Raw genomic sequence first — 24,944 nt, 5'->3', positions numbered from 1 at the left:
GTCAGGGTTTTTTAATACCCGTACCCACCCGCCCCATTATGAGAGCCACTCCGCACCCCGACCCGCAAAATTATGCGTTGAGCCTGGACCAACAAACCGCTCATTTTAATTATAACTAACACATTGGCATCCATGTCATGGAGAAAGATCATGTTTCCTTATTTGGTGCATATTTGAAAAAAATACAAACACTAGCGTAGACTCAACAAAATAGCTCACCAATGATTGATTAAAAGCCTAAATGCAGTTTTTAAATCCTCAGGGGCTAATTCAGCGTAGCCCAAAACATGCAGTACAGAAACGAAGGATCACGCTCTCTCTTTCTCTAATGCACACACCATGCATCCTTCAGTGAACTTAAGCAAACTATTAGTCTACATATCATCTCTATGTAGTCTCATTAGTGGGAGTCTCCTCTTACTGCCCACCCACAAAGCTTTAGTGGTGTAAAATAATCTAAACAAAAAGCTAAGGATACCACTTTGGGAAAACTTCAGATATGCATTAACCAAAACAACCATTGTAAAGCGAGTGCTGATAGGGTGCACTTTAATTATAAAATAGGCTGTATCAGAAATAATAGGCTAATTTATAGCCCATGTAGAGGAATGCATGATGCTTTATGGCTCGGTAATACAGATTATTGACAGTGAGGACATGGGGCAACATTTGCACCCTCTGTGTGTTTGAGAGAGAGAGGGGGGGGGGGCTTACCCAAAGGAAGGCCTACCCAAACCCACCCGACCCAGGGGTTGTGGGTCAACCGGTGCATCACTACTTGTGTGTCTTAAAGAGAGACAAATTCTTATTTGCAAACAACTTGCCTCAAACTTCCATTAGCATTTAACAGCATTGCAATAACATGCAATTAAATAGCATATTCATACTACGGCAACACAACCATGACAGGCTACATACTTGCAAAAGAGAGAGTGTTGATGAGACAAATCTTTATTTACTGTAGTTAAGCTCGGTAGATGTATAAAACTAAGGCTATCGGATGAAATGTAGCTCGTGTTTGCAACTAAAGACACTGATGAGGATACGTAGTGTGTTACCACTCCACCCGTTTCAGGCTGTGAATCTTACTTGACGAGCCCATAAAGTTGACACTTTGCTCTCTGCAAACCAGCGTTCACAAAATAACTTCAAAGTTCCTGGGAAGGGGAGTATAAGGCTATCATCATGTTAGCCTCTTTAGCAATCCCATTACTTTAACAAGCTTCTGGTGGCTCTAAAGCACTCCATTCTGTGGTCACGTTCCCGTGTGAGGGTTCAGGTGTCACTGTGTGTGTGTGTGTGTGTGTGAGTCTGAGTGTGTGTGTATGTGTGTGTGTGTGTGTGTTTGGCCTCTGGATCTTGACGCAAATCAACTGGCCCGTAACCGCTCCCTGCTTCTGTTGTTATGTAATAAGTTCGTGTGTGAGAGGGAGAATGAGGGAGTGAGCTAGTGTTAGTGTGTGTGTGTGTGTGTGTGTGTGTGTGTGAGTGAGAGAGAGAGAGTGTGTTACGAAACTCCACATTGAAACCTCAAGCCCTTTGATCGGCAAGCACAGAGAGGGGGATTATAGCCTCTCCATGTTCCCCTTTCTCAGTCTCATTTACATTCTGACTAATATGTGTGAGTGTGCGCAATGGCCTACCGTCATAAAAAGGGGAAAAAAGTGGTTCGTTAAAAGGGCATGTTGCATTCGACTACTCAGAACTCTTATATTAACAATCATTCAGGGAGACTAGCTTTGTGTGTGAGAACTAAATTGAGATGGAGGGCTAGTGATAGTATATGAGTGAATAAGGGAGGGCACGAGCAAACGAGGTAGGGAGGGAGAGGGGGAGTGAGAGAGATGGCTTTGCTGCTGTAATGGGTGCAGACCTTGGGGCCAAACTGCTAGAGTGGTGTGATGCTTAGTGAGCATCAGCTGCATGCTACAGTTACAGCACACAAATACACACACACACACACACTAGGGGTGTAAAAAATAATCGTTTTGCATCGATGCATCGATCCAACAGCCGACGATACGATGCATCGACACGTCCACAAGAGTATCGTTTAAAAAAAAAAAAAAAATTATTATTATTATTTTTTTTTTTTTTTTTTACTTTTTGTTGCTAGTGCACTTTGATGAGTATTTTTATTTTATAGTGAATGAAGTAGGCCTACAGGGGTATTTTTTGTTACCATTTGCTGCTACTAGTGCACATTTGCACTCATTGCACTGATTTTGTGGAGCACTGTCATTTTAAATTGAATTAACTACAGGCCTATTTTTTGTTACCGTTTGCTGCTAGTGCACTTTTGCACTGATTTTGTTGAGTATTGTTATTCTATAGTGAATGTGGTATAGGCCTATTTTTGTTACTTAACACTTTGTACTTTGTACAGTACTTTTGATGCAAGGCCTTTCAGAATCTATAACAGGGGCATTATTATTTTTCAGTGAATGAGGTTGTCATAGGCCTAGGTGGAGTACAACTTTTCTACTTCTGTTATTGGCTGTTGTTTCTCAAATAAAATGCATAACGATATAACAGCTTTCATTGATTTATTTCAAATCTGAAACATTGTCTAGCCTGTAAGGTAAAAAAAAAGAACAAATTAATCGAATCGAATCGAATCGTATCGTGGTGTATTCATGAGTATCGAAAATAATCGAATCGTTGGGTCAGGAAATCGATACTGAATCGAATCGCCATGATGGGTGTGATTTACACCCCTAACACACACACACACACACACACACACACACACACACACACACACACACACACAAATACAATTAAAAAACACACAAACGAATAGGCAAATGCATACACACAAATGCCCAGCCGCCCCCCGTCCCCCATCCCCAGGCAAATGGATATGTCATGCTGGCACATGTGGATGCCACCATTCAATAGTAATGACTTGGGCTGGGCAATACACTTAATACTTACAACACACCGATACATACAATAACAATCTAACAATCACTTGCTGACCGAATTTTGCCCATGTTGATGTGTTTGATTAAAATGATATTTCCCGTGGGTGTCCTTCTTCTTTGCCTTCAAAAGTATACTCGTCATGTCCGTTTACACGCAAGTGTCGTCCACGACCCCAAACCCCAACCCCCCCACCCAACTGCTGAATGAGTGATGTGCTTAGTGCCCTGGGCTTCATGTGAAGCAGACAGTCAATCAATCAAACACATGACCAAGCATCATTCATTATTTCCATACACTATTCCGACAGTATAGAGACAGACGTGTGCTGCAGGCCTATTCTTCCCTGAGCAATCTCCCGAATTCGGTGCTACTGAAGTAGGTATTTGGCAAAGCAGAAAACAGAGTTTTGGTTTAAAAAATATTGTTGGTCATTTCATCGAGCCTGAGTGATTCCTGAAATTTCCTGAGCCTAAATGCTGGGCCTACAGCATTTAAACCTGACATGGCATTTTCACCTGATTAGGCCTTGCCGCCAGAACAGTTAACAAGTCCACAAACAAAGACACACTCCGATGTTAATTAAAAGAAAGAAAGGAGGAGAATAATGGGAGGCACACACAGTTCAGCAATGCCGGCACAGTGATTCCTCTATAATAATGCACTGACAGGAGGGCTGGGAGTCCTGTTATATAAGACCACTACAGTGAGTGGCCAGAGAGGGAGACAAAGAGACACACTGAGAGAGGGGGGGAGAGGGAGAGAGGGAGAGAGAGAGAGAGCGAGAGAGAGAGAGAGAGAGGGAGAGGGAGAGGGAGAAAGAGAGAGAGAGGGGGAGAGGGAGAGGGAGAGTGTAATAATGAGGAGACGGACTGGTAGGGGATTCACGTAACTGTATGAACCCAGACCCCAGCTAGCTCTACCATAATTGTAGTACATGCCATTCTGTCAGGAGTTGGTCACTCATTTTCTCTCCTTCATCGGCAACGTTACCTTAGCCATGAGGCAACACCGGCAATATGGCAGGTGATCTGTAGAAGTGGAGATTTACATAAATGTCCTCAGACGCCTTTTGCAAACACCCTGAAGGCAAACTATTTACAAACACATGTATTCTTGACTCACATTAAGGGAAGTGGGGACTTCTTCTTTCCTCCTCACTGACACCCACACACAATATAAGAGTACATTTCAATCATAAAGTGTCTTCCTTTAACCCTACTTAGTCCTCCACTACACTCACAATCTGTAGCCCACATGAAAAAGAGGTTCAAATGGTATGCCTTTGGCACGGAACAGTTGAGTTGATCATAAGATGCCAACATTCCAATGCTAATTCCATCCCACAAATAAGACACATCTAATATGTGACCATGACGAGGCAGCTTGAGTTAACGCGCTCAAACGCGCACAGCACGTGTGTGCACACACACACATCAGGCAGGAACAAGGATCAAAGTGTGACAAAGTGTTATCAATGATGGAAACTCTTGCTGTAAGAAACAGCACAACCACAAAAGCAACCAAATACATGCTGCTCAAAGAGGGAATCTCAGACACACATTCCTACTGTCTAAAGCACGTTAGTAATAAACTGCATGCCCACATCCACAACACGGCAGACATGTTGCAGCAGTTACTCTCACTGACACACACTGGACTAATCCATCTGCACACACCGACTGGGTTTAAATAGGCTTCCAGCGTAGCCGTAACAAGCTAGCAAAGCACCAAGCCTGGTCCTGAGGGGAAAGCAGCTCGCATTGGCTAGAGCCCTGACAGAATAATGAAATGCAATCTAAAAGGACAATGAAATACATCAGAGGGAGAAGGTATATAGAAATAGCCAGGCAGAGAGAGGCAAAAGTAAAGTGACCCAGTAAGTGAGAGTGAGTTAACGATAGCGGGAGCATCTGAGCCCCCCCTCAGAGCGGATCTGGTGTTCTAATCCCCTACAGGCCACGCCAGCAGGGGGGCCAGGGGCTAGGGGAGGCCGACACCCGAGGAGGGAAGAGGAACAGGAAGACAGGAAGAGGAAAGGGCCTGGCCTGGCCTGGCCCAGGTCATGGCAGGGTCAGGTGCTTCGCAAAGCACAGCCGCCCGCGTTGGACAGTCCAGTCAGACACCACTTACAGGCAACTAGACGAGGAGGTGATGGAGGGGGGGGGATTATACGGCCATCACTCCACTGCCTTAGGATATGGACAGTTTCCCCCCCACCCTTCCCCTTTTCTCCCTATCACTCGGTTGAGTGGGTCCACAGGCTTGGTTCAGACTACATCGGGCTAAAGGCTGGACAGCACTTAAGCTGCACAAAAAAACATTACCATATCTCCCTTTTGATGAGGCTGATTAGCTGTATAGTGGTTATTGAGTGGCCAGTGCAATGGATGACCTTTTAATTTAAATTTTAAGTTTCTCCAGCTGTTTTATTTTCAATCAGCCCAGATGGACAGTCAGACGGCCACCTGAGGAGAAAGCAAATCTGTTTCTGTGGTGATGATGATGGTGTCGCGCAGTGATGGGGTCATACGATAACGGCGGCGCATCAATTTTAGGCTTTATCTGCCCGTTCCACAGCGAAACAACTCACCTAACTCGTGTGGTGAGTGCCTGCACATTCCTCACAGTGGTGCAATGACAACCAGGGCAGATGAGATAGCAGGTTGCTGGGAAGTTATCCCCAAAGTGAAACTAAGGAAGTAGTAACCTTTGCACGGGCTAGCCATAAAAAAATGTCTGTCTCATCCACAACAACGCCCAATGGAAGTCAGTCGTGGTGAGCCATGGTTCGTATTGCTTAACTTTCTGGATTATCATTTCAACATTTTGTTATGTCAGTATTAGGGGTTGCACGGTCAACTTCATTCTGAGGTCAACTTCATTCTTTTACTTAGTTGGGTTTAGTAATAATGACCAGGTTCCACAAACTTTACAAAAACAAAAAAACTACCGCTACTTGTAAACACGATAAGAACATTTACTGAAAAACTCCACTTGTTGACTGAACTTTCTATCTTGGGGTTACCATAGAATCTTACAATAACAATCACATCCTTAATGTGATGCTTTGCTCTACGTGTTTAGACCAACCCCAGTCTTTCAACGGACACAAGACACCTCCTGCCCAAACTCAACAAGGAAACAGGTACTCAATTTGTAAATGTACGCACTTGTGCAACTCCTAGCCAGCATGACACGTACATTTCTTTCAATCGTGCGACAGAATACGCTATGCACTTTTTAATTGCATTTGGCAATTTGTAGTCTTGTCATCAAATTCCCCAGTTACAACAATAACCATGTATGGAAAAGACTGACGGACTCACTGTTTGTATGTTCTGCACAATAATCATTAAAGTTCTAATCTCTCCTATTGTCTATTGTCCTACTGTCATGAAACGTTTATAGAAATACAGAGCGCAAAGCACAGCATTAAGCCAGCTGTACCTCTCTGAGGCGGTCACCCATCTTTTGATGTCATTTCGTTGGCACTACCCCTCTAAAGCACAGTGAGACAGCAGCTATAAACGGCTCTGCCAGACAGCACTGCCAACCAGCTCTCCTGGTCCCCTGACTCAAGGGCTAAAGCATGGCACAGAAGAAGCCAAGATAATGGATTTAAAACACGATCTGATTACATGCACAGGCTAGCTCCACAGTGTGCTGCACATCACCTTAAAGCTCCGGCTGAAACGCTATAAACCCAGCGTGTGGTCGGTGTGTGAGTGGGTGTCACACGGGTGCCAATGAGGACGCTGTGGTCTAGTGGTTCTCAGATAAAAAGACACGGAGACCGGGGAAGAGACACCTCATCGGTCACAAAGGACCTTATCTCAACACAGTGGCCTCAGAGATAAACCAGCCCTGCCCTAAAATCCTGCCCTCATGTGCACTTCAGCGCTGGTCCCAAGTCAGCCGGGGGGACGTTAGTGTAAGGAGCCGCACATAAAGGATGTGTCACAGGTTTGGGACCCATGCCATCACTCACTAACAGACATGCTACTGGGTTTCACCCGTTTCCTTGTTTACGTGTTTTATTTATTTATCTCCTAGCCTAGCAAAGACAGATTATGCCCCAGGACTGGTTAGGCACGCTAGTTGACATATTGACACTTAGCGCGAAATGAGGAATGAGCTTAAAGAATAGACTAAAGGCACACTGTATCATACTGTTGAGTGTTGCGCCAGTCAGTAATTTAGCCTCACTATGACACTATGACCAAAGTCTTTCAGCAAATCTGAAAGTCAAAGCACACCACCTATCATATCCTGCTCAATACGATAGGACAGAACTGTTTAAAAGCTAGTTAGTAAGCTAATATTATTATGCAAGTCTAGGGTGATCATGGAAAGGGTTGATGTGCCAATCGTCAAGTTAAGTGGTGTGACTTAGGTCAAAAAGGACCACTGCGTTTAAATGCAACAGCACTGTTTTCACATAGATCCTAGCCAGACCTGTGTGTAAGGGTATCTATGCATGCTAATGTCTCACACAAGGTCAAGCACCTCAGCACATCAAACGCATCTAGAACACTAATAATACTAATAAAAGTTCAACTGATTGTGCTGATAGTTTTATCTGTGCTAAGGGTGTGCTGCACAGCCAACATCTGATAACCACATACTTCAGGGCTGATGTGGCAGAGGGGTTTAATGGGTCATGTTAAAATGTAGCCGAGGGTTTAGGACAAAGGTCACAAAGGGGGTGGGTGAGCGTCTGAAAGGTCAAGAGGTGACACGGTTCCCTTGGTCCAAGAAGACTAGTACAGTGCTGACCACTGGTGAAAATGGCTCATCTACAGTACAAGGAGATAAAAAAGGCTTGAAACAATGGTTTGAACAGCTAGCTATCTAACATGTAATGATGGCTTCACAAAATATGGATCTTCTCTTGAGAGGTGTCCTGACTTAGGCCTAGAAAGAAACTGGGAGGAAGTGACATTTTAGGAAATCTCTTATAGCACAATTAGAAAATCAATCACTGCTCATATCTCTGATTGGCTGCGTGTGAGAGAGAGAGAGAGATGCGGCGCTTTGATTGGCTGATCTCTCAAGCGACCCCAGGCGTGTGATTGATTTCCTGCCGGTGAATCCTGCCCGCTCTCCTCCCTGGGTTCCCCCTGTCCACCCACCTCCCCCTGAATTAATAATGTGCTCAGCTGACAGTGGAGCAGGGGGAATCTCCTGTCTCCCTCTCCTGTCTCTCTCTCTCTCCTGTCTCTCTCTCTCTCTCTCCGGTCTCTCTCTCTCCTGTCTCTCTCTCTCTCTCCTGTCTCTCTCTCTCTCCTGTCTCTCTCTCTCCTGTCTCTCTCTCTCTCTCTCCTGTCTCTCTCTCTCTCTCTCTCTCCTCCAGAGCACCATCCCACTTCACCTCTCCTCTACCACTCCCTCACTTGCTCATCGTGCGGGAGTGGCTCCTTGGTCGGTGTCTTTGACCAGGTTGTTTGTGTGTCGGCCTGACCTGGGAGAATTCTTTAATCAGCGGCTGCATGCTTTATGGCTGGCTTGGGATCAGGAGTCCAAAAACAAAAATAAAACACAGGTGTCCTACTTTTCAGCTGCAATATGTTTGCATTAAAAGCTGGTATTCTAATGACATTCTCAAGTAGCGAGAACTAATAAACGTATTCAGCAATGCATTACTAACAAATTAATGTCCATTAGACTATGATGATTACTCTGGGGCGTTGGGGGCTACCACTTCTATAATGGGTGCTCTGAGCTACTTTAAGCGCACTTGAATACGTAGCTTCTTCACGGTCTGCTGAAGTTTTCAAAATGGAACACAACTCATGTCTTCCAGGTATCACTCCTATAAGTTGATTGCATCCACAGGATCACAATGAACAGCAGAGGTGTGGTGTGTCATTCAATAGTACTACATACCCACGCACGTGCACACACACACACGCAAATACACACACACACATATACCTTGCTCTTATTTGTCTTTCAAAACAGGTAGTGCTTATCTGATGTGCAGGAGGATATTGCAGTCATGGGATCAAATCAGAAATATCTAGAAAAAAAACTGCTTGGCACCCCGTTGGAGAGGGAGAGAGAGAGAGAGAGAGAGAGAGGAAATCTGCAGGTATGGGCAAAGGAGAACAATGGGACAGTAAGGGGAAATGCATTGTGGGTCAGAAAAAAAAAGTTCTCATGTTCCCCTCCTGCCAGTGCCTACACCAGAAGCAGCATGAAGGCAGGCTGATCCAGAGCACTTTGAGCTATAAGGCATTAAGCCACTCAACGCACAGACAACAGCTATTTAATAATCAATAAGTGGAATGCATTCTTACTTCCTGCCAAGAGTCCTATGGGGGGCAATGAGTTAACATATAGATCTTCTCAATGGTAGCAGCTGACTTGGACAGAATTTGGCCTAGTTCCGGTTCAGACGTGGCCTAGTTCCCCTCCAGAGCTGGGCCAGATATGTCACCAGATAAGATGCTACCTGGAAGGTTGTGTTTACTGTACAAATCCTCTTTTAGCACTGGATTTTCGTCCTGGGTGTCGGTTTGTTTCGGCTTCATGTCGCCGGCACCTAATGGCGCCTGACACATCATGGGGCCACTCTGGGGGGACTCAGCGCTGTGTGACGTTACGAGAGCCGAGGGGCTCACGCTCATGCCCACCGCCTCGTGCTTTCTTTTTTTTTTTTTTCACGCTGAGGCCAAGCTTTCTTCTCCCCCTGAAATGGGGCGGGGAGTGGGGGGGGGGCTGATTTGTTCGTGTGTGCGAGGAGGGAGCAGAGGATTCATCCCGGGGAACAGGGGAGATTTTGTCTCGTCGTATGCGTCTGGCAAACGCGCCGCTGGGGTTTAGAGTGGCTTGACTGTGCGGGTTACTGAGGGGAACGCTAGACAGAGGCGGCACTTCACAGGCTCACGGCCTCTGGCAAATCAGGTTCAGACATTTAGTAAAATGTGTAACACAACTTTACACCCTCTTAGACACACAGTGGAAAAAGTAACACTCAACAGCAAGAATGATAAAGTGACAGAGACAGGGGAGGCGGAGAGAGAGAGAGAGAGAGAGACCGTCCTTGCCACGTGGCCTGATAGGTGAATGAATGAGACTGATGTTATTGCAAATTCCCTGGGGCCCACGTGCTTTCTTTCTTTTTTCTTCTCCTCTCATCCATCCCTCCATTGCCCCCCTCAGACCCCTCCCTCTTTGTTTTGTTTAAAATTTAACGAGGCCTGGAACAGCAGAGGCAGCGGGCATCCGGGGTGTTCTGGCACGGTTCGGTGTCACATGCTGCGGCCATGTGCAGAGAGTGGCACACACAGAAGAGAGAGCGAGAGAGAGAGAGAGAGAGAGAGAGAGAAATGAGGGAGGGAGAGGGGAAGGGAGAGAGAGAGAGAGAGAAATGAGGGAGGGAGAGGGGAAGGGAGAGAGAGAGGGAGAGGGGAAGGGAAGGGAGAGAGAGAGAGAGAAAATGAGGGAGGGAGAGGGGAAGGGAGAGAGAGAGAGAAATGAGGGAGGGAGAGGGGAAGGGAGAGAGAGAGAGAAATGAGGGAGGGAGAGGGGAAGGGAGAGAGAGAGGGAGAGGGGAAGGGAAGGGAGAGAGAGAGAGAGAAAATGAGGGAGGGAGAGGGGAAGGGAGAGAGAGAGGGAGAGAGAGAGAGAGGGAGAGGGGAAGGGAAGGGAAGGGAGAGAGAGAGAGAGAAAATGAGGGAGGGAAAGGGGAAGGGAGAGAGAGAGAGGGAGAGAGAGAGAGAGAAAATGAGGGAGGGAAAGGGGAAGGGAGAGAGAGAGGGAGAAAATGAGGGAGGGAAAGGGGAAGGGAGAGAGAGAGAGGGAGGGAGAAAAAAGAAACCGGGTGGGGGGGGGGGGGGAGAGGTCAGGGGCAGAAGGGAGAGGAAGGGGGACAAAAGGGAACAGAAACAACAAGTGAACAAGTGCTGTGAGAGAGAGAGAGAAAGAGAGAGAGAGAGAAAGACAGAGAGAGAGAGAAAGAGAGAAAGACAGAGAGAGAGAGAGAGAGAGAGAGAGAGAGAGAGAGAGAGAAAGACAGAGAGAGAGAGAGAAAGAGAGAAAGACAGAGAGAGAGAGAGAGAGAGAGAACACATCTCTATACTGAAGGCTCCTCCTCCTTTCCCATGGGTCCAGTCATTCTCACAGCTAACGACAATTAAAGGAGAGTGTTAATTATTTAGGGCTCGTTAGACTGAGTGGCGGCTCCTAACCCCTACCTTTAGCACAAGCGATGGAGCCATTATAGTAGGTCTGCCTTCTTAAGCCACTGAAAGTGAGCAGTCACGGGACAAAGCAGGGGCAACAGAAGTTCACCTTTGGCCAGGACTATGGCTAGTAGACTTCACACAACCTGACACCTCATACGGTTTCTCTTCAATGAAGCCAAGCTGACAATGTCAGAGTAGGCACTGGCTTGACAAATGTATCTTCCCCTTTCGAGGCAGGAATAACAACTTCACAAGCAGCTCTGGGATAGGAGTTTTATCAGGGAAACCACTGGTTCACCAATTATAAGTGAGCACAGCTCCTTTGGCGCTGGGTCGAAGGTTATCACCTGTGGCCACCTCCCACAATGTCTGGGTTGGGGGGGGGCTACGTGAAGGTGGCACTGGATCAATAAAGAGCCGAAGGGCTGTTTGTCAGTGCTTGCCTGCTCACACACACCCACACACACGCACACACACACACACACACACACACACAAATGAACACGCAGTTCTTCACAGAGGTCATTAGCCAGGAACTTATCCGTTTCAAGCCCCAAGTCAAGGCAGTGGTCGGATCGGCCCAGTAGAGACCAACACAACAGAACCTAACCCAGTTCATGTTACAAGCTTTGCGAACAGAGTTTTGGGGAAGATCCTACATTTTTTGGGAAGTACATTTTGGGGAAGCAGGAAACAATCCGAGTTCCCAGAGTCTTAGATCTGTTCCCACAGGCAGTGTTATAAGGACTCTGGTGTTAGTGGCACTTTACTCTACAAGTGGAGTCGCAGAAGCACGTTTCTTCCTCAACAACAATCTCAAGTGTTGGGTTGTAGCAGGCAAATGACAATCACGTTTACTGCATTAAAGCTCTTTAAGCCATTCACCATGTTTCACCCTTAATTGCCAGTGCTAACATTTGAAACGTGAAGCAAAAACACACACACACACACACACAAACACTGCTGTCACAAGCAGCACAAGGAAAAGGGCCTGGCTTCGACACAAAAAAAAACACAAAAATCTGCCCAAAACATAATTTCCCCAAATCCTGCAGCATCACTTCCAATCAGAATATTTGGACGGCTTTAATGCTTAAAGTTGCAGATGTTGGACGGCATTAGGCAGGCCGCTGTTGATCAAAGCTGGGTAGAGTGAGCTCCCCACTGTTCCGGGCCCTAATCTTCATTTTCTGTCGGCTGGCAGGATGGCATGGACAGAGGAGCGGGGATTTAGACCCCTTCGCTGCCACTCTATTGCAAATAGGCTTTGAAAGAGGCCTTCAGATGACTCTAAAAACTTCGGAGATGGTTCCAGATCAGAGGGACTGGATACTTGGAACTGCAGGCTTTTATCAGACAGACGAGAGAGAGATAGATATATATATATATATATATATATATATATATATATATATATATAGAGAGATAGGTAGATAGAGAGGTGATACCACAAAGACGAATGTGTGGAGGCGTTTCAAGCAGCTGATTTCAGATCTTACTGTTTAGGGCATTTCTGTATTTTTGGGGGGGATAGACAGCGGTCTCTGCCTTGTGTTCTGATTGGGAGGAGACTGCTAGTTCATCCATCCACCATTCACCTCCACAACCCAAACTGGCTGAGTTTGCTAAAAAAATTAGAGCACCGCCCACCTCCCCGCTGAAAAAAAAAAAAAAAAAAAAAAAGAAAAGATAAAAAGATGACAACAACACTGCTATTCACCGCGAAACGGAACACGCTTTCAGATCAAAAGCTGCTCACCTCTCGCCTCCGTGCCAAGTTTGGAGAGGAACCTGGGGAATAGGCTCCTTCATAAACAGGCCTCTCAACTCTCAAGAATTATGTGGTTTATTTTTTTTTCTCCTACTTTTGACCACAGAGGCCAAGCCAGAGCAAAACATAATAACATCAGTTATTTAAATATGACACGACTACTGCACTGCATCACAGAGGTATTTAGATGATATCCATGGGCTAAATAATCAAGGTCAGTGTTTAATGATCGCGAGAGATGGTAAAATGGAAGGGAAATAAAACGCACAAACCACAAAGGGTTCAGAGGGAAAGAGGAAGACACGGAAAGAGAGAGAGGGAGAGGGAAAGCGAGAGAGAGAAAAAGGGAGCGCTAATGAATCAAATGATGCAGCAACAGGGCCCCTCTGTGCCACGGGATGGGCCCATCGAACTGAGAAAGCACGAGAGAGAGAGAGAGAGAAAGAGAGAAAGAAAGAGATTGAGAAAGAGAATGAATGGAAAGAATAACCAAAAATCAGCACGAAAGAGGTTGAGTGGGGTCGTTGACAGGAGCTGCTCCATCAGTGGCTTGAGTGAGTGCATGGTGACACTGTCCAGGCCGGGCTCATCTCTGCTCTGCTCTGCTCTGTCAGTCAGCAGACACAGAGCAGTCAGGACACCAGCTTCTTCCAACAACGCCACCACCACCACCACCACCACCACCACCACCAACCCCTCTGTGTTCACAGTCACCCCTGGTCACCCCCACACTATAGCTCCATAGGGTGGGCCAGGAGAGCACTGCTAAGAGGACCTCCCTTATCCACAGGGGAGCACAATGTCCAGGGACCGGTGGAGGGGTGCTGGTGCTGGTGTGGCTGAGACTGAGGAGAGAGATAGAGCGGTGGGGTGACACCACACAGACACAGCAGTCCTGCTTAGACAGACACAGCAGTCCTGCCTACAGACACATTACACAAAAGCAGCATTTCAAAACACGTCAGCTGTTAAATAAAATAGTCCGCTCACCTCTCCATTAACATACACTACATAAAATCATTCCCAAACAAACCACTCAGACGGCCTTCTTCTGCTCACCAGACAGAAACTGACTGAAAGGAAGAGAGGTCCCACCTCCTTAAGCCCATGATTCCTCCCCCCCCCCCCCCCCCCCCCAACCCCTCTTTCGACACACACACACACACACACACACACACACACACACACACACAAATACACAACTTACATAACCACATGTTTTTCCTCAAAGCAGCAGACATCCCATCCTCCACCCATTTTCCCCTACCGACCACCCCCCCCCCCCCCCCCCCTCTCCCTCTTCCACCTCACCTTACTTTCACACAAACACACAGGCCAGACACACTCGAAAATGTGTCAAATCAGATTCGTCAATTACATAATGATCCTAAGTGGCCGTTCAGAAACAACAGGCTGGCAGTCCTCGGTGGATCACTAGTGACAGAGGGGGAAGAGAGAGGAGGATGGTAGCCTCCCTGGCCCTGTCACCTGGAATCTCAGCTTTGGCCTCAGGTACATGTAGTGCAGGTTACATTTCAACTTACTCATAGTCATCTCAGCGTGCGCACACACACTGCTCCTCCAACCCCATTAAGTTTCACTGAAATAGAGTGTCTGGGCAAATGACAGCTCTCAACGTGCCAGAGAGGATGTCTGACACCTGTTGCCACGACAACCATCAGTAAAAGGTTAAAAAGCACTGTAATACATGTAGCGTATGTGTGCAGTATTTTACACAATCACACACACACACACACACACACACACACACACACACACACACACGCACACAAACAAATGTTGGCCCGCCGACGCAGAGTGAGCCTGGAGAAGGCAGAAGCTGCTATGTGTGGATGTGTGACCCATCTGTGGTGGCGAGTCTGAAGAGAGGGAGGAAAGCAAGGGAGCGAGTGAAGAAGGGAGAGGGAGAGCGGGAGCGAGTGAGAGAGAGAGAAAGAGAGACTGAGAGTGAACGATCAAGTGGGAATGAGCTGATATGTGCATAATAGATGTCATCGTGACTGCCTCAGACATGGCAAGGCTTCATTATGGAACCTTAAAAGCCTTGCTCGGTCGGCAAGCAGTCCTATAAGCACTCCATCTCTCTCTCTCTCTCTTTCCCTCCCTGCTGAAATCACCAGCATCACAGAGAGTACATGGGTGACACAAAGTCTGCAAATACATTTCCTATTGCCGACTTTTTAAGGGACATTAAATGACGTTTTGGACTAAATGTATTCAGGGCAGTTTATGCATGCACAGAGATGTTTCTAATGTCAGAGATCGTATAACATATGTACAATAGTCAAAAGGCCTTTATAAGCAAAACAAGCCTAGCTAGTTAGCATCTCCCATGTGAAATCGAATAATCACAGCATTTTTATTTACAGCGGGCAACATAATCCAAGTCATGGCATACATAAAACATTTTTTTTTTTTTAAAACAACAATAACTTCATCCATCAATCTGGAATCACTACATAAAGCCAAAAGTGACAACCACTAGCAGCAGCTGGCTGGTGCATTGGACTCCACTGTTCGGTTACCCATCAGCGTGGCCATCGGTTCCGCTTGAGCGAGGCATGTCCTACTACAGAGACACACTGACGCACTGGGGTGTGCTTTGGAACCAGACACACGTTGCACGGGCTCATGTGTGACAACGAGAGGGCGGAGAGAGAGAGGGGCCAAAACGTTAATGGAGCCAGAGGTGAGACGAACACGTGAAGGAGACAGCTCGGCTCCTGGACGTCTGGCCTTCCCTCAGCTGACTGACTGGGCACATGCCTGCTTTGTGACCCCTAGTCGTCCTCGGGGCAGATTGGACTGGGGCGTGGTGCCAACGGGGCCAGAAGTTGCCCATGTCTCAGTATTTCACACATTATGGATAGGTGCTGTGTCATTATAGACAATGTAGGCCTAAAGGGTAGACTATACTCATTTGGAAACGTAGTTTATGCTCTCCATTTATGGGATGGCGATTGGTGGAATGTTTTATTTTAAAACTACGGTGTGGAGCCTATGTTTTTTTTTTGCTTTAAATGTGTCCAGTTCATGTGGAAACATGACCCCGAAGGCTCCTGTAGGCCCCGGCTCATTGTCCAGCCTAGAGAGCATTCCAGAGAAGCCCCTTTCAGAAATTCCACCTTGACTTTTAAACAGTCAGGGATTCATTTCTCCAAAGCGCTGTTGAACAACTAACCTAAAACAATCATATAGCCTACTGTAAACACATTCCCTCCACGGCTGCCATGGTGGTTGCTCAACGACGCTTTCAGAAAAACATAGTCCAGAGAATGATGAAAGCTCAAGGGCTGGGACTACAGGTTGTCAATCAAACATGAGAGACGGGATGGATGCAGCAAGGAGAAGGAGGGGCGGAAGGGACGGAAGAGCCAATAATGCTTGTTTTGAAATCTCTGGATGGCGCCAACTTGATTGACAGGTCTTGCGTATTACTCATCTAACACTTCTTTCAACATCATATTCCTAACACACTACATGACGCCACTCATAGTACAGATGTTACAGAAATGCCTCAGGAAATAAACACAAATAATGATTTTTTTTTCTTCTTTTACAACATGTCGCCTAAGTAGGAGTACGACTCGGTTTGCTCTGTGTAAATGCAATGAGAGTAAATAATTAAGTGCAGTGGCCTGGTTTTGTGACGCAGGCAGTCTGCCTCCGGCTGAGTTTCCTCTGGGCTTCTCCGTGATTCTGAGTTGCTCTCAACCACGCTACTGACTGACCCTGTTCAGAAATATGACTTTTAAAGCAGCAAATGTTAAAGCCTTTATCTAGAGGCCTTTTCTGTCTGTTTCGGTATGATTCAGGAACAAATCTAAATTCCTTTTTTGATATTTTTAGCACACTTGTCGCAGACCTTTCAAAGAAATACATGAAAGAGAGAGGGAGAGAGCGAGAACAAGCGACCAAACGACTAAGCAAAAGACAGGACTTAAGCATACAGAAGGCCTACAGATACCCACATAAGAGATTAGATAGGCTTCAACATACTTCCTGTCTCAGACGTTTCTCTCTCTCGTGTCAGGCAGACATGCAGTAAGGCCTTCAGTGTCATAGTCCACTGTGCCTTAGGCAGCTGTGCTCTGCTCAGATATGGACAGTCACACACCCCTACACACACACACACACACACACACACACACACACACACACACACACACACACACACACACCTCCCTGTAGCTGTCATGAAGGGTCTGCTCAGTGTTGGTATCCCCCTCTAACCCGACACCACACACCCCCCACACCACCAAACCCCCACCGCTTCCCCAAGCCAGGCATGCTTGACATTCTAGAGGAGCTGGAGTACATTCCTCTCATGCCTGCCGTGCAGTGGGGGAGGGGTGCAGCAAAGAAACTTCCGGAGAGACAGGGACACTCAGTGATTGAGAGGGAGGGGAAAAACTTTTCTTCTGCTTCTTCTTCTTCTGCTGTCTGAGTGAGTGAATGAGTGAGTGAGTGAAGGAGAAAGAACTAGAGTGAGGGAGTGAGAGAGAAAGTGAACATGAGGCGATCTGGTAGAGGGCTCAGGTGACTGGAGTTAATCGCAGTCACATGGCATGAGGAAAGAGCTGAGTAAAGCCCAGGCTGGACATACCACTATGCTGACTCACACACACACACACACACACACACACACACACACACACACACACACACACACACACACACGCCAACCATCTAGCATACCAGCTGACTCCCATTCAAGTGAACTCAGAGAGGACATTCCTTAAGTCATCTGCTTGTCAGAGCTTCCTCCTCCCCCCCCCAAAAAAACCCACCTCATCTAAGACCCACATCAGCAGGAGCCGCGCCCAAGCGCAAGGGTTCACAGCAAACACATTCTGAGCTGTCCTCCATTACTTAACACTGACTCAACTCTCAGCAAACCCCCGACGGAATGTTCAGAGCTTTTTTATTCAGTCTCGAGGGAGCAATGAACTACAACTGGTGAAGCAGAAAGGCTCTCAGCCCTCGTCTCCCTTTTCTAAAGCTCACCCTCTTCTCCTGGCCTGTTTGTATTCAGTGCATGGTGTTCTCCCTCAGCTGAGTGAATGAAAGGGCTTCCTGCTGCCTCGCCTCTCTTTTTCTTTCTCTCTCTCTCTCTCGCTGTCCCTCTCTTCCTGGCTCTCTCTCTTTTTCTCCCTCTCTCTCTCTCTCGCTCTCCCTCTCTCTCACTGTCCCTCTCTCTCACTGTCCCTCTCTCTCGCTGTCCCTCTCTCTCGCTGTCCCTCTCTCTCTCTCTCTCCCTGTCCCTCTCTTCCTCGCTCTCTCTCTTGCTGTCCCTCTCTTCCCCGCTCTCTGGCCCTTGGCAAATGGGCTCTGGGGCCTGGCAGGGGCTGTTCCGTGAGACGGGGCAGCAGAGGAAGAAGAGGAAGAGGAGGAGGAGCACGCCAGCAGCCCAGCGGCATCTCAATGAACAGAATTCACTCTGCCCTGCGCTGAGCACTGGGGCTTTAACACAGCCAACCTTCCCCCTCTTCCCTTCTCCCTCTCCAGCCTTCAGTACCTCAGCTCACCCCACTCTCTCTCCATCTCCATCTCTCTCTCTCTCTCTCAAGCCCCCCTCCACCATGCTTTCCCCTCCAGCAGTGCATTCAGGCCCCCTTTTCATTCTGATGGTAATGAAGCGAGAGCCGGAACAAGGCCCCTGTCCAAGCACCATAAGTTGGCCACGTTGGCCTTTGTGGCGGTGTCATGCGCGTCCGTGGGAGCAGAGTGAGCTTCCATGTTTTATCACTCACAACAGCGGCACGTACAGAAAAGAAAAAGGCATTCACGAGAGAGAGAGAGAGAGATAAAGAGAGAGAAAAGTCAGGAGATTGGGAGCATCCCTCATCTTGTACCCTGGCAGAGGCCTTCGGGAAGGAAGACCATGCTATCAAACGCTGCGCTGGCCTATGCCTGCAATGGCAGGCCCTGCCTGGGAACCATCCCACAATGAAGGTGCCAGAGGTCTGTGCTCACGTTACCTGCCACTGCCTGGACTGTAAGCCCCTGGACTCGAATCGCAATGGTGATACCATGAGCACCGAGTCTAGGCCAAGCACTGCAGGATGAGTTCACATCTATTCCATTTTAATTGTTTCAACCGATATAAATAACATGATACTGAATAGATAGAGACAAAACAAGCACAAGGTAACTACGGCCATTTTCTAACACTTACTAACCTATGGAATCTGTTGGCATGAAAAGCATTAGGCTACCAGTTTCAATGTGTTTAAGTTACAAATGGTAAGGGATACAGGTAATCTAAAAGCTGTTTGTCTAAACAGTTGGGCCACATGAAGAAAGGTTCTAATGGTTCATGGTATTTATACAGCACAAACTTGTCCTTGCAAAAAAATGTGAACTAGAATCCACTGCTACTGAGGTCACTAAGCCTCTGCAAGACATCACATTCAAATGTTTGAACTGCAGAGCAAAACCCAACAGATCAGCTGCTGGGGCCACCCACTCCGAGTCTCTCATATAAAACTATTTCAGTGACCACCAGTAGCAGTAAAACGCAAACAAACAAACTAAATCACAAGCGCTTCGGGGGAAAGATTCAATGTTGGGTGCCGAACTGCTGTTCAATTGCAGCTTTTAAAGCACAGTATTGTGGCTAACAAGGCTTAAATGTTCACACAGACTATTCGTGAAAAAACAGCGTTCACTTGCCCCCATTGCTAACCGCACACAGCTCCCATCCACTGACAGCCCGCCCTGTGTGGAAAAACAGGGGCGTGTGACACCGGCGTACTCACGTGACACTTGTTACAACCTCATGTTCTAGAACTTTTGCTTAGAATATTTGGGGTTGTATTTACCTGCGTAGAACCGTAGCAAGGAGCCTAACTCGGTGTTCATGCCTTCTTCTTGAACTCGCCACGGGTCCTTAAATCCCAACTTAAAAAGAAAGTCATTCTGGATTTGGAGAGGCCTCTCGTCTCGGCCCAGTCTCCTGGCGGCCTCGCCGTGCAGCTGAACGTAAAGGGCCGGGGTGGCGTCGTTTTCTGACGCCGGCCGAGTTTCCTCACTGCCAGGGTGGCAGTCGGGGTCTTGTGTGTCGGTTGAATTACCTGTAGAACAGGCCCTGGACAAAGAACTAGAGCTACTGCTTGGTGGCATACTGCCCAGAAACTGTGGTTCAAGCCTGCTGTCGGTCTCAGTATCCCCTGACCTGTCGTTTAAGTGCTCGCCAAATATCCCACTGTTGCCGCTGTTGTTTTTACCATTTGGGTATTTACTAAGATCTTGAGGGCACGAGTCAGGGGCTGTGATTGACGATGGACAGTCGTGCTCCAATTCATCAGACGAACTGCCATATGTGTCGAGGCCCTCTGTGGCGCTGTCAAACGTGGGGCTCAAAGCAGACGCATCCGTGCCCAGGATCATGTCATCGCTTAGGGAGTCCCGATGCTCGCTGAGCCGGGCACCAGAACTAAGGTCATCGAACGCACTGCTCTCGACGTCTGAGCCAGAGTTTCTTCTACAGATGTCATTCCCATTGAATCTCCTTTCTGAGTCGTCATCATTCGGCGTGTCCGCGTTTATATTAGAATTAAAATCGGCCAAGGAGTGATGTAGGATATTGTCGTCTGATTGAGTATCAGACGAGTACAGAGTGATATCAAATTCAGGTCTGTGCCCATCATCCTTGTCTAAGAGCAGGAGTCTCAATCTGTCACCTGGCTGATCCGCCTGCCGGCCTCTGTATTCGGAGCGTCTAGGGGAACTCAAATGGTTGTACCCCGAGCTGCCATTTTCATTATGTTTACACAGCGGGTGGTTGAAGTTATACTTGCCATTGCAATTGCCATTAAGATCGGTCGTTGGATAGGTTTTACCCACCAGGCGTACAACAGAACCTGACTTACTACTTAGCTGACTCAGGCGACTAGCTATTTCCCCGGCGGTAGTTTCCAATGTACACAACACCGGCCTGGGATATGAAGGCGTGAGTTTATCGTGGACTTGTATGCTGCCCCTGTGTAGATCCGCTCGCACCCACTGTCTATCTGATGGCTGCAATTGCATGTTCTGTCGATGTCGAAGCAAAGTCTTCCTATCAAGGCTTCGTGTGTGCAAAGACGACGAAGAGGAGGCTGAGTTTATCTTTCCACCCCCGGCAGAGACAGCTGAGGTGGCAGCGGTGGTTGCTGCAGCGGAGAGATTCCTCTTCAGTCGCCTCCTTTTTAAAAGCAGCGAATTTGAATTGCTGGTTAAACCGCGGCCATTTTTTGAAGTTCTGACAGTAGTTTTATTCGCGACGAATGTCTCTGCAGCTGCCTGCGGTTGTTTACTCCCTTTGCGTAACGTTACATCCACGCGAGCGGCACCGAATTGTCCCACGCTCTCCGTCTTGGACTCACCACCACCGTCATCATCCACAACAGATCTGAGAGCGATAGCCAGTCCAGTTGGTTTCTTTAACTTCGCACCAGCCGCGTCCAAGCTAGATTTCGTTGCGCCTAGCGCCTTGGAGCTGCCCTCTGCCAACCTGACGGCCGACACAACAGTCCGCGCACTTTCCATCTTCCGCAAGTAGATACCGCTGATACGTACTTAGAAAAATACCTCCTAGTCCATGTGATTTACGGCTGAAATGAACACCATTTGCGTCCCCGGTCTGTACGGCGAAATCAAACCGCCATACACCCAGTAGTCTCTCTTCTCTTGTCGAGATCTTATCCCAATCTCCCGATGTCAAATTATGGAGACTATCGCCACAAGGAAACTCAAGTAGGAGTGTAATCTAGGGGCGGGCGGAGACGTAACAGCGAGCCTCATTACGCATGAAGTAGTAGCGACGTGAGAATACAAAATGAACGTCGCCCGACCTCTTACGCAAATCAAAAAGATACATATTCATGAGATGACACCAAAATGGTGCCGCGCTCAACTAAGTCGTTCATGACGGGAAATGTAGTCTTCGTAAACGCCACTTCCGACGTGTGACGTTTGAACATCCACGATGTAAAACTCCAGCTCCCATACAAAACTGTAAATTGGCGGTAAAATATCTGTTATTCTGCAGCACCAGATTCGATCTTTTTCAGCAACTAGGTCGCCGAATTGTAGCGTCCCTCGAATTGGCGCTAAACTATCTGTTACATTCCCATGTAGACACTCATTATCGATACATTGTATTTTACCGCAATTACGTTTTCGTTGTTGTTGACAAACTAAATAATAACTGTAATTCAATTAAACTATTTTGTTCTGACGAATGCCATTATAATGTCGAGGTTAACTGTGTACCGCAATCGTAACTAGACTTTAATCTTTGCTCTGATCTACGACATTTTCAGGATTCAAATTGTGTTAGTTTTAATCACGCAAACTACGTACATTTGTATTTTCAACTGGGCAAAAACGCCATTTTCGAGCCTGGCTTTGCCATAGGTTCAGCGGACCAAGGCTCTTTTACCTCAATGTCTGTAGCAGAGAATCTGATGGTAGTTTATCCCCACCTAGTGGAGCTATCTGGGACCAGTTTGTGAATGTGTTAGGGATGATCTTCCCCATGGAAACATACCTAGATGAGTATAGTACATTTCCCATTTAAAAAAGGACTTCAAGTAGCCTAATTAGGGGAAACAAAAACATTACAGTAATACCTCTCTCTCTCATTCTCAGGTTCAATCTTTTACAGAGTCTCAACCTCTCCAACAACCACCTAGGCTCCCTTCCCCTCCCACCCTGACCAAATTCAAATATGTTTGTATGTGTTTTTATTCATCTGTGACCTAATATGGTTGTGACATCAGAACTACACATGCAGATCCTCGTGGAATCCACAAAGCCTTTGTGCAAATCAAATGTAAATATTTCAGTCAGTCAGATGCTGAAAACATTTTTTAATCAAGTTCCTGCTCAAGAAACTGCATACACCAAGACAAAACAGATGAGTTCCACAGCTACATGCAGTTTCACTCTACATTACAAAATCTTTGACACTATAAGGTATTAGGATTCCAACTCATTGTGTTATGTACATTTCAATTGAAAATACTCCAGTGGCACGCTGTGGATGAAGGGTTAACATCACCCTTTTTAAACAAATGAACCAATGAATAAATATGTGCTTTTTTGTAAAGACAAATAAATGACAACATGGATGTGGACCATTTCCTTCTAAGAATAATCGTTTTAGAACAAAAATGAATACAGTGCTTTGAAAAAGTAGCTATTTTCAGTAGTTCAGTTGCAGTCAGATAACAGAACCCTTCTTAAATGATCAGCATGAAGGGTCTTTATGTGCATCAAACAGTACACATCAGTGAGTTGGACAGTGCCGGAATTAATATGTTAGGCTTCCGTTGTGTGCATATGAAATTTAGTTGCCCTGCTATACTGCATTAGCAGTTATGGCTTATTTGATTGTACAAGGCACCAACTATAATATACTGAAAAGAAACGGCCCATAATCTATATAATTCGTTTTGTTTAGCTTTCAATTCTCTGTAACTTGTGAATAGCTTATTTGTGTATCTTAAAGGCTAGCAGCATCCAATGACAACCCTTCCTTATAAGAGTGTAGATAGTCACAGGGAATATATAGTTAGTGTTGCCTATGCCAAATATTTCAAGTGTTCGAGACCTAAAATGGTGGAATTTGTTTCTGTTAAACGGTCATTACATTTGCATGTACACATCTCATTTGAGTGTCCTTTGTCAGAACTGATATAGTATGACCTACTTTCTTCAAGTGGTTGACAAGTGACCAGGCTTGAATGATTCATTTAAAATGATCCATCATACTCTATAGTTCTATGATGGTCCCTTCATAGGCATGGTAAAACATGACCATGTACTTTACAAACATTTATGCAACAGTTCAGATTTTTGTGTAACTAAAACTGAAGACAGGAGTTTACTTTGTTGATGACTGCAAAGTAATGTAAACAAACTGCTATTACAGGCAGTACTTATGTTTCATTGAGAGACGGGAAGTGTAGCGTAGGCCAATAGTATGTGAAGAACAGTATGCTGAAGAGAACAAAACACTAAACTACTCAAGTTCATTCATCCTCTGTACACATGACAAAAATGACTATTTATTGCTGAATTCACATTCCTTAATCCAACAAAATGAAGAAAACCCAAAGTACTTCAAACAATTCGATTTTGGAACCATTTCAGTCTTCTCAGAGTTTTGGTTATCATTTTTGTAAGCTACAATCAAGTTAAGCACATGGCGCAGGAGTTGTTTTGGTGTAGGAAAATAACAGGTTTAATTTGGTGCCACAGAGTTAGATTCAAAATGAAGTTGGGTTGAGCATTAGATGACTACCTGATTCACTACTGCATCTTCCCATGTGGAGAACACTGAATATCCTCCAATCAAACTAGGCTGCGCTAACTGATAGTTGAGACTCATTTGAAGGATGGAGGGAATGTCTTTGGTGCACTTTTTTTGCACCTCCAACAACAGCGCTCTTCCTCCCCTAATCTATAACTAGACATGTAATACAAGTCCAAACTTCTCATATTGCAAATAACTAAACGTAAGAAAAATCCCCCCCGCCCTTCCAGAAAAATGTGTTAATAGTTTTTGACCATAAGGTGTGTTGCAAAAACACAACTGAAAGGTATGAAAATGCCTGCTAATATATAGAATATTGCTCTTCCTAAGTAGCATCAAGAATGATGAGAATGACAAGCTGTACAATTGCAGTGCACCTTTGTATTTTTCATGAAAGGTATGAGTGCTAGGCAGGATTTTTACACCACAAAATTAGGGAGTGGGGATAAATAAATAAAACACTGATATGAATAAAAAAAACTAAAATTAAATCCCTGGATAGCAAGTACTGGTCGGACTCATGTGGGTTTTCAGAGATATCTGCGACACCCTTCACAAACCTCAACAGCCAGCCTTAAAAGAGTTGCCACTTAAAGAAAACAATATTTAAAAGAAAACAATGACACAAAAAATCCTTGAAAAAAAAAAATTCACAAGTCTTTGAATAGAACTCTGAGTAATCCTGCTTTGTTGAATGAACCCCTGACAGGTACCCTTCTGTATACGTATA

General features: G+C 46.1%; 1 protein-coding gene across 1 annotated transcript in view; it reads right to left on the bottom strand.

Annotated features, from left to right (window-relative positions):
* phlpp1 (PH domain and leucine rich repeat protein phosphatase 1) overlaps positions 1 to 21,568 on the bottom strand; it is a 48,999-nt gene extending 27,431 nt beyond the window's left edge. The window contains exon 1 of the mRNA XM_080837196.1: positions 19,734 to 21,568. Coding sequence (XP_080693322.1) covers positions 19,734 to 21,441 — 1,708 coding nt within the window. The 5' untranslated portion in view covers positions 21,442 to 21,568. The remainder of the gene's footprint in view (positions 1 to 19,733) is intronic.
* Positions 21,569 to 24,944: the final 3,376 nt, after the last annotated feature.

The sequence above is a fragment of the Sprattus sprattus genome (assembly GCF_963457725.1).
Source record: "Sprattus sprattus genome assembly, chromosome: 4".
NCBI classification, from domain to species: domain Eukaryota; kingdom Metazoa; phylum Chordata; class Actinopteri; order Clupeiformes; family Clupeidae; genus Sprattus; species Sprattus sprattus.
The sequence above is the reverse complement of the archived record's forward strand: the minus strand, read 5'-3'. Positions and strand labels throughout refer to the sequence as shown.